Source organism: Neopelma chrysocephalum, unplaced genomic scaffold, assembly GCF_003984885.1.
Source record: "Neopelma chrysocephalum unplaced genomic scaffold, ASM398488v2 Primary Assembly neopelma1_70, whole genome shotgun sequence".
Lineage (NCBI taxonomy): Eukaryota > Metazoa > Chordata > Aves > Passeriformes > Pipridae > Neopelma > Neopelma chrysocephalum.
In genome coordinates, this window is record NW_020897730.1 from 1,435,388 (window position 1) to 1,445,431 (window position 10,044).

Below are 10,044 nucleotides of genomic sequence, written 5' to 3' on the forward strand. Positions count from 1 at the left end.
GTGCGCACCCGCGGCCTCTGCGCGGGGACCTGCGTGCGGGAGCCGCCGGCGTGCGGTTACCGGGCTCGCTTCTCAGCGGCGCGCCCTGAACTTGGCGGTGCCCGGCGGCTCCCCCGCCCCGCTCCGCCGGGACCGTCCTCCCGCCGCCGCCCTGGAGGGCTGCCGGGCCGCGGGGCAGCCGCTGCCCCGGCTGCTTGCGCTGTCGTTTTACCCGGAGAACTAGAGCGTCTAATTTATCCAGTCCTCATTTGCGACCGGTCTCCTGCTAAATTATGTCAGCCAAAGGTCAGCCGGACTCAGCGGTTCTCTTCATTTTCTTAATTTTTAAAACAAACAAAAAAAAAAAAAGGGAGGGGGGGGGGGAGGGGGGGGGGCGGGGGAGAGAAACCAGCAAGTTATTCAAATTCAGCCTCATCTGAATAATCGTGAATTTGATCCAGTCAGAGCTGCAGACTGTACATTAAAAATAAACGTCCAGGAGGCATTTACTGAAGTTGATTTATTTTTTTAAAAAATAGGTTTTAAAAATGCAACGTCTCTCCAGCCCCTCCCCCAAGGATGGAGTGAGTTTTCAGGTACTGCACAAACCTTGCGGAGTGGTATCAGTGTGTCTGCAACACTTAAGCTGAATGCATGAACCCCCCAATCATAATTGTATGTTCACAAAGCACATATGGCAGCGGCATTCTTTGTATACTTTGTTATGGTCTGGTGTGGAATGTAAATATATAAGTTCCGACCCAAAACACAAGCTCGCTTTCCCCGTAACAACCAAAAAAAAAGAAAAAAAAAAAAAAAGAAAAAAAATGTTGCCTTGCAAACTTAAAGAGAATGACATTAGTGCCGTGCTACTGTCGGAGCCAGCAGTGATTATTTGGTCTGTTTGCTCCCATTTGCTCCCATTCAGAGTTAATACACGACAATAGTTTTACTCTCTGCTGCTTGACGTGAAACCACTGGGGTTGGGCAATTCTGTTCCAAACAAATACAACTTCTACACCCATCCCTGGGACAGCAAGTCGAGAGCTGAGCGAGTTTTGCAACGGAGAAAAGCATCACTTACCACGACGGGGATCTAGATCTCGGCAAATGCTGCCAGTAGGTCTGAGAAGTGAAAAAACTGGAAGGGAAGCGCAAAATGCAGAAAGTTGGGAAGGGGGATTTGTGTGTGTGTGTGTGTGTGTGTGTGTGCGTGTGTAAAAGCCAGAGGGAAATGCGAGCACAGCGCTCCCTGCTCTCCCTGGTCGCCACCAAAACAAAGATCCAGGAGTTAAGGGAGCAAAGCTGTGCCAGACCTACACACACAGCTCCTCAGGGCCAAACCTCAGCTCCTCATTCACTGCAGCTAGCGACAAGGGTTAATGCTCCGGAGGGACAGGCTAACCGGCCCCTGACACCATTGGCTAGAAAAGAAAACAGGTTTAAGGTAAATTTACAGGCGCTTTGCAAGTTCTAAAGGGATAATTTTAAAATTAATATAATAACAACAACAATAATAATAATAATATTAATAACAGGAACAACAGCAACAACAATAATAATAGAGCCCATTCTTGTCCAGTTGGCTGAGAAGCGAGGGCACGTCCCCCTCCTCTGCCCCCGCAGCGATCGCTGCGCAGTCCCGTCCCAACGCAGAAGCCCGAGCCCTGCGCCTGCCCCAGCCCACCGGGGCGACCTGGTTATCTCTGGAAACACAACAGAGGGACGAACACGGGGGGGAAAGGGCTGGGGGGGAGGGAGGAAGCAATGCAGCCATAAGCACTAAATGCAAAGGTTCAGTCACACTTGGAGATCAACAGTTTTCTTGGGAGCTAAATGATGCGAGCGAGTTCCCACATGAAGGCGGGGGCTTGTGGCTCAGGTGTGTGCCCGGGTGCCACTGTCCCCCTGAACGCCCTCCGTGCCCCTGCAATTACTGGGGAGCTTCCCCTTCGGATAAAGGGGAAAAAGGAAGAAAGAAAATAGGCTGGATGGAAAGGAAGGCAAAATTATATATGAATATACATCTATGTAAATGTTGGAGCAAACGGTGACCACAGTGCGTGCTCAAGACAAGCTTCCACTTGGGGAACCGAGGTCAGGATCTGCCCTTTCTGAAATGAACAGGCGACATGATGGACATCGGCTGTATTGTCGCCTCTTGTAGTCGGCTGGGGCGTGCAGGGAGCCTCAGCCATGCGGAGAGGGTGACCCGGGCGCTCCAGGTGTTGGTCGGAGTGGCTTCCACAAGGCAGCCCCGGCAGACACACCGATGGGCGCGCGTCCGTCTGCAGCGCCGGGCAGGGAGGGCAGAGGGAGAGATGAAGAGAGGTGGGCTATGGCGGAGGGGGAGAGGGACAGAGAGGCTGCGGAGAGGCAATTGTCGCTGGGCGATTTCCAGCCAGCCTGGCTCCACCCGGAAGGGCCTTTCTGGTAACTTTGGGGGTGCCGGGCTGGGCCGTGCGGCCGCGGCCGGGCCCGCGGCGGGGCAAGTGCCCAGGTGTGTCCGGAAGCCCGCGAGGGCTCCGAAGGGTTCCTGCCTCCGTCCTGCCCGTTCCTCATCGGGTTCTGGGGGAAAAGAAAAACCCATCTCATTAGCGGGATGCAGAAGCACATTTCTGGTACCATGGGATGTTATTTTGCCACCGTACAAAAGGTTTTAAAATCACTTTGTGCCACTGAACAATGAGTACTAGGAATTATTACTATTTGTTTAGGAAAAAAAGCAAACCAAAATAACAACAAACCCTGCAGCCCACAAACAGAATAAACACCAAGAGCCCGCGTTTCTTTCTCAGATCTGTCATGCCATGTCGATATATCACCAATAAAATATGAAGGGCCATACAGTATGATAAGGTTTTTCCCTAAGAGGAGCGAGGCAGAAAGGAATCCATTATAAGAACCTTTCTCCCTTCCCCGGAGATGGTACTTTTGTGGCGACTGCACCCGTCGCATTTTTTGCCACATAACCCCACGAAAAGCCACTCGGCCCGGCGAGGAGAGGGGCGGGGGTTCGCTAAAGCGCCCGGTAAAGGAGGGAGGTGGCGTTTGCCCAGCGCGCCGGTGAAGGCTGGAAGTGCCCGCCCGGGCGCACTGATGGGCAGCCGGGGGGGGACGGCGCGGTGGGAGCGACGCCGGGCCGGCCGGGCCGGGCCGAGCTGTGCCGGGTGACCCCAGGGCGCGGCTCAGGGGCGCGGGGCGGGTGCGGGCACCGGCCCGGCCCCGGCACCGACCGCGGGCGGCGGCGCGGCATAAATATTCAACAGCACGTGGAGCCCGAGCCGCGGGCGCGCATGCGCCGCCGGGGCGCACGGCGGGCGCTCACACACACACACATCACACACACATCACACACATAACACACACATAACACTCACATAACACTCACATAATACTCACACATAACACACAGTCGGTCATACGCACATACACATTACACTCACACACGCCACTCGCTCACACACACGACACACACACTCATTCACACACACCCCCACCGCCCCCGCGCACTCCCGCGCGATTTCTAGGAACCGTCCCCAGACGGACAGCCCCGCACCTCCCCGCTGCCCCCTACCCCCCACCATCAGAGAGGGGCAGTATCAAGCACAAAACACGTGTCCCGGAGAGGGGAAGCTGGCTGATGTGGGGGTATTTTCCAGTTGGGTTTTTTTTTCACTCTTTGGCCACATTTTTTCACGGGATTTTTGGAAGTGAGAGAGATACAAAAGGATCTTGCAGTCCTGACCCGTGCCAAAACACAACTTTCTTTTTTTTTGCTAAGCAATGCCGTGCCCACGTCTCGCGAAGAGGCGTGTGTGGACGAGACCTTGAGTGTGCCCCACTCTGCCTCGCTGCAGCTACCCCAGACAGCTAAATCTGTTTGGGTCCCCAGATGTAAACACATGCACAATCACAGATGCACACATCGAGCATTTTTTTAATAGCAGTTTCATAGAGAGGTATTATGATCACATATATCTAAAAGGTAATTAATTTGATTTATTATACTTGAAAAATCCTGTCTGCAGTACCGGCGTCATCTGGAAACTTCATGCTATTTTATACTATCGTTCTGAAGCCGAAATAAATGTTACGAATTGATGACAGCTTCCAGCTGCATGATAAAAATAGCCCCTTCACTTCACAGGATCGTGTTTCATGTTATCGAAGATGAACCAATTCTGACCCATAGATGTTCGCAGCAGGAAAAAAAATTGATACAAAATAAAAAGCTTGGCCATTTTTAATAAACAATGCACCCTAAATCACGGCATCTTTGCGATGAAACGGAACCCACCTTCTTCCGTTCAGCAAGTTCAAGAAATCAGTCCTGCCCCTCGTTCAAAATACGAATCTCAATTATTAATCTTTTTGGAAATTACACCCATTTTGTTACAAACGCGATCCATTGTACAGAAACATTCCCATTAAATAATAGAGGCCTTCTGTGAGCCTTCGAAAATATACCTCTACGTAAACACACCAATATGTGTCTCTCTAGAAACACTGCTCCTTCTTTATGTACAAATGTAGACACAGAGAGAGGTGTATATATACAGATGCGGACATATTAGTAATAAAACCAGCAACACGAACGGCGATTCCGGTGAGCTTGTGCGCATCTGCAGCAGTGACCGTGTGTTCTGTGAGTTATATCCTCAGCACAGGTAGTGCCGGTGCCCTCCACGAGACCCCCCGTGCCCGCGGAGCCGTGCGGGACGGAGGTGGAGGAGCTGCACCGCAGGCCGGGCTGCGCGGCCGCGCCGGGCCCCGGCCGGGCCTCTCAGTCTTCTTCGGCCTCTTCCCGGCAGCAAACTCCCGCTCAGCAGGGAATCGCCACCTTTTGAGGAAAACGTGCTGATTTGCCTCGGAAACGCCGCGCTGAGCCGCGGGGACCAGCCCTGCGTTTCGAGGTGCCCGGCTCGCTCGCGTGCGCGGGGCGGCGGGCGCGTTCCCCGCACGGGCAGGCACACCCGTGTGCGGGCTCGTGTGAACGGGGTGCGTCTGTGTGCAAATGCATATGTAAACTTCATAATGGTGATGTATAGTGTGCCTGGTACCTGTACAGCCTCCTTCGTGGGCTTATCGCTCACGAATTCCTCTCTCCATCTGATCTGCAACGGCAAAATGCACACTGGTTCTTTTAGCGTTAGGTCACTTGAAATACCCTGCCTTTTCCAGAGGGGATCTCCTTCCCCGTCCTGCCTGCTGGAAGTGGACTTTGCAGCGGGGCTCTGGCTCCTCGCCGGCCGCGCCGGGGCTCCTGCGGCCCCGGGTGTGCTGCGGGGCTCCCTGCGGGCCCGCTGGCCCCGCTCGCCGCTCGCTCTCTTTAAAAGTTGCTGCAAGAGGAGCAGGCGCTCCGGACGTAGGAAAACTTACAAAGTCTGAGCCGTTCACCAGCGTGGCCAGAAAAGCAGCAAACAAAAATGCCGATTTTCTGTACATCAGTCCAGTAGCTGCTGCTTCCTCGCGGCTGAAACAAGGGCAATAAACCAGGCGAGGCCAGCGCGGAGCGGGTGTCCCTCTTTCAAACAGTGTCTGCTCTAAAGAAGCTCACTTTGGCTTATGAATGGCGGACGCGCCTTGTAATAAATTCAAGCGATCACTCACAAGCCATTAAAGCGACCTGAAAGGCGAGTCTTTCGCAGGGGAAATAGAAGCACCCGATTATTGTTTTGCGTTTAACTTTCTGCGTGCAAATGGCATAAGCACGGCCGGGGGCTGCCACCCGAGAAGGACCAGCACACACAGCTCTCCACACACCCACCCGAACAGCCTCCTGTACCCTCCCTAGTGTACTGCCGTCCTGCCTTGTGTAGGTCCAAACACTCTTCCGCGGCGGCGGGAGCCTCCGCGGGCGCGGGAGACTGCGGGAGGCAGACAACAGACCCAAGCGATTTGATTGCCCCGGACCAGGCAGCGCGGGGCTGCCGGCATGGCCTGCCATGGGCTACAAAACCTCATAACCCAGACAGGGAAAGTATCAAGACAGCATCTCCAGAGCCAGACATCAGAAAGAAAATTATGGCCCCCGTTGAGGCTGGAGAGCTGGGATCGGTGTTTCTCTCCGCAAACCTTCGTGAATAAATCCGCAAAGGACGCCTTGCTAGAGGAAAGTTGACTTTAGGGACTGAAACAGCACAGAAACCGCCGAGAGACGCCTCACAACCTCTCTGCCTGAAAAAACACCCCTCTCTCAGCCGGGGATTTCAAAGCACTGCTCCCTTCTCCAGACCCAAGCGAACAGAACAAGCACCAGCATGGCGTGGACTTGAATTCAGCATTAACAATTCCAGCCCTAGTGATCGTCGCTAATTCAGAACATACACGGGATGGCGATCAACCAGTATCGCACCGTTCCACTTCACCACAGATAAAAAGCCAACAGCAGCAGCAAAAACAACACTAGAATCATTCTTTCTGCTGTAGGACGCTCGAACAAACCTCAGACCGAAAGTTTAAAAGAATACTCATTAACCAAGTGTTCCAATACACACGAGTAACAGATCTGTGTTAAGCGACCACTAGGGACTTTACACAAGTTCAAAGAAACTTGCAAAACGCATCTTTAAAATATCTCATCCTCACCACGTTTCTCCGGGTTTACTTTACAGATGTATGGCTCAGAATAGCTCTACGATATTTCTTTTTTTCTTAGTTGCACTCAGATTATATCTTTTAAAACTGATGCCTGGTCAAGTCGGCGGGACAGTTACCCTGAAAGACTCGCAGGGAGCAACATTTTCGGCGCATGAAACATTTTTTCCCCCGGCTCTTTTAACGATGGGTTAAATTTCCTCAAGTCCCAACACTTTCCGCCCAAGTCCCACCGGGCTTCAACTTTTCCTATCTCGCCAAACCCTGCAAGGTGGCGCTCTTTTCATTGAAAACTGATATTAGCCTTATAATAATAACATTTTGTAGAAAGTAAAGTTAAAGCGAAGCCTTCCCACGGGTGCTGCAGGGAGCAGGCGGGGATGCTGAGCTGGCAGGAGCGGGGTTTCGGATGAGCAAGGCAAAATCTTTTTTTTGGGGGGGGGTTGGGGGAGCGATGTGTTTTGGGGCAGTGAAATGTCTCCGAGGGAGATCCTCAAATGTTACGGACAAAGAAAAATAGTTGCGGGGTGCTGTTGAGAGATAGCGGGCTGTGCTCTGGGCGGGTTACCGCTGGGGCTGCGGAGCGTCCGCACGGATGTGTGGGGAAAGCGGCTTCCCCCGTACCCCCGCCCCCCGAGCGGTTAATATGGCTATTGACTCGCTGTACACATAATATTTCTTTAAAGAAGCTGTTAAAGTGTCATCTTGGTCTACTGGAAGGTCAGTTTGTGCAATTCACTCTATGACATATCACAAGCCCTCGCAGCTTTAGCCAACCTCATGATTTGTGTTGTCTGTTGATATGTTGTCTGCTTAATGGGGCGATCATGCAAGCTACAACCAGGAACAAAGCCCAACAGTTCCAACAACCGTAGCTAAGTTAGTGGAAGCAGTACAGCTTGCAAATCTATCAAACTAAACTGCAAGGAAGACAATCTGATTTAGAGAAAAGGCGTTCTGCTACAGTCATTAAGCACAAGTAATTTAGATTTTTTATATTGTCTTCTCATTTACAAATTTACTGTATCAACGCCAGCCAATGGAACGAATTTCTTAAGTAAATGAGAAATAAATAAAAGAGATAGAAAGATAATCAAATTACATAAAATAATTCTTATGCCCTAGATTTATTTTTTTAGAAAGCTATTAACACTGGCAAAATTATAGTAATAATAATAACATAACATAAGAAGTAATTGATTTAAATTAACATCACGTTTTAAGGAATATCAGCAAAGAAAAAAAAGGGGGGGAAAGGAAAAAAAAGAAACAAAACCCAAATAAAAAATACACACAACAACAACAACCGCCTTCGTGAAACAGTGCTGTACTTCTTGGAGTAAAAGGCCCAAGGAAAGTCATGAATCCATTGCCTAAGAATTAGTTATGGTCATAAATGCCTTAAATTAAAATAGCAACTGAAATCTCCTCTGTTTTAAATCTCCTAATATATGTTATCCGAATTAATTTAATTTAGGGACCCAGTCTATGCAGATTCATGGACAGTGTTGGAGTGGAATGCAGCACTTCTCGTGTAACAATTCCCCACATTAATATTTATGTAGCATATGCAATCTATTTCTGTTATTTTTATGGTTGTTATTCTATGTCTGCAAAGGTCATTTAAATTATACTGCGGCCGAAAATTTGTTTCATAAATTTTGATATAAATACTAATTACACACTATAGTAATGCCAGCAGGGATCCTTTCATTTATCACATTTATATCACCTTCGCTGCTTTAGTGATGACATAATGGAAAGCAGTGAAAAACTGGGACAGTTTTATTCTAATATCCTAAAGCTAGTTGGAGTTGCAGCAGGTTGACTTAGCGAATAAGAATTCCTACCACAATTCTTGGGATTTAAGAATCTTTAATAAGGTACGAAATGTTACCAAACAGTTCTGTAAACTAAATTTTACATACCAATTCTTCTAGCCATAAATATTGAATATCTTGTAACAGGTATAACCGGACCTTTACATGCGGATAAATATGGAAATTAGGATTTATATACATTATGTTCTTGTATTTGCCAAAAGCAACGGACAGATATAGTTTATATCTTTTTTTTTTAATATCACTTTACATAAACAAATGTAACAGTTTGACACGCAGATCCAGGCTTTCACTATACGAATTTCTTGACAGGACGTGTAACAACATTTTACTGCACTACTTAGACTGGACTTTGGGACGAAATGTTGCACTTTATACAAAAAAGCACATTAATACCAATAATATTCTGTTAGATCGACGTTTAGACTGTAATAATACAAAGTAATTCACATTTTGGTACACATTTACTAGAACATTCTTGCCATTCAGTACAAATAGTTGAATTTCTACCTCTTCCCTCTGCCCCCCCACCACCTCCGCCCCCCCCGCCACCGCTCCCGCCCGCCCGCCCCTCCCCCCACATATATGCAAAGACCACAAATCCACATATCCCCTTATTCAACTTGCGATATAACTATTTACAAAATCAATCAGTACATTTTTTTGTTGTTTTGTTTTTGAAGCTAATAATTCTGTATTTACAAGAGGGGATGGGGGGGAAGGCCGCTGCCCGAGCAGACATGCAGTTGGCGATCTCTAATCAGTGGTTTCCAGTAAAGCCCTACACAGTTGGCATTTGCCCTGGTAACCTTGTCTTTTTATGCATTCTACTAACCCCTTCGCCTACCAAGCCTTGGAACAGAGCAGAACAGTCAGGAAAAAAAAAAAAGAGAGAGAAAAAAAAAAAAGGAGAAATAGTAAGGGAAGAAAAAAAGAATAAAAAAGATTTTAAAAAATGAAGTCTTCATTTTACTCAGTCCTGGGTCTACTGGCAGCATTTTACTTTTGTTTGCTCATTTAAATTTTGATTTCAAAGTGTTCATTATTTTTGGAGTTTTTAAATAGGGTATTTGTTTGCTCGCTTGGGGCTTTTTGTTTTGTTTCGGTTTGTGTTTTGTTGTTGTTGTTGTTGTTTTGTTTTAGCGTTTTAGACGTACCATTCGTTAAAATTTGATGTAAGCGTGCTGTGGCTGGACGTGTGATGGACTGCGGAGGAGGAAGGGGATAGGGAGCTGGCGGTCTGGTTTTCTGTGGATGGAGACACGATGGTTGGTGGGGTGGAGGACTCGTAGCCTGAGCTGGCGGCGGGAGAAGGCTGGGACCCCTGCGAGGATGATTCATGGACCTGCAAAAGAAAACCCGGGCAGAGATAGAGAGCAGCGGTGGACGGAGGCCTTCGCCTGGGGATGCGCCAGACAACGGGACCCAGCGCCGAGTCCCAGGCTCGGGCACTCCTGCGGGGCTCGCCGGTGGCCCCGGCCCCAGCCCCTGCCGGCGGGGGAAGGCCGGACTGCGCCCCCCGGCTGCCTCCTGGTGCTGCCCCCCCGCCCCTCCCCGGGCAAACCGCACCGCCCGAGGGCCCCGCGGAGGGGTCGGTGCTGAGCGCGGCGGGGCGAGGGCGGCG

The 10,044-nt window shown here is 49.6% G+C and overlaps 1 protein-coding gene across 1 annotated transcript in view; it reads right to left on the minus strand.

The window, feature by feature from the left end:
- Positions 1–8,437: 8,437 nt before the first annotated feature.
- Positions 8,438–10,044, minus strand: part of LOC113968966 (zinc finger protein ZIC 1-like) — a 3,501-nt gene continuing 1,894 nt past the window's right edge. Inside the window, exon 2 of the mRNA XM_027685978.1 lies at positions 8,438–9,930. Within this exon, the coding sequence (XP_027541779.1) occupies positions 9,568–9,930 (363 nt within the window). The 3' untranslated portion in view covers positions 8,438–9,567. The remainder of the gene's footprint in view (positions 9,931–10,044) is intronic.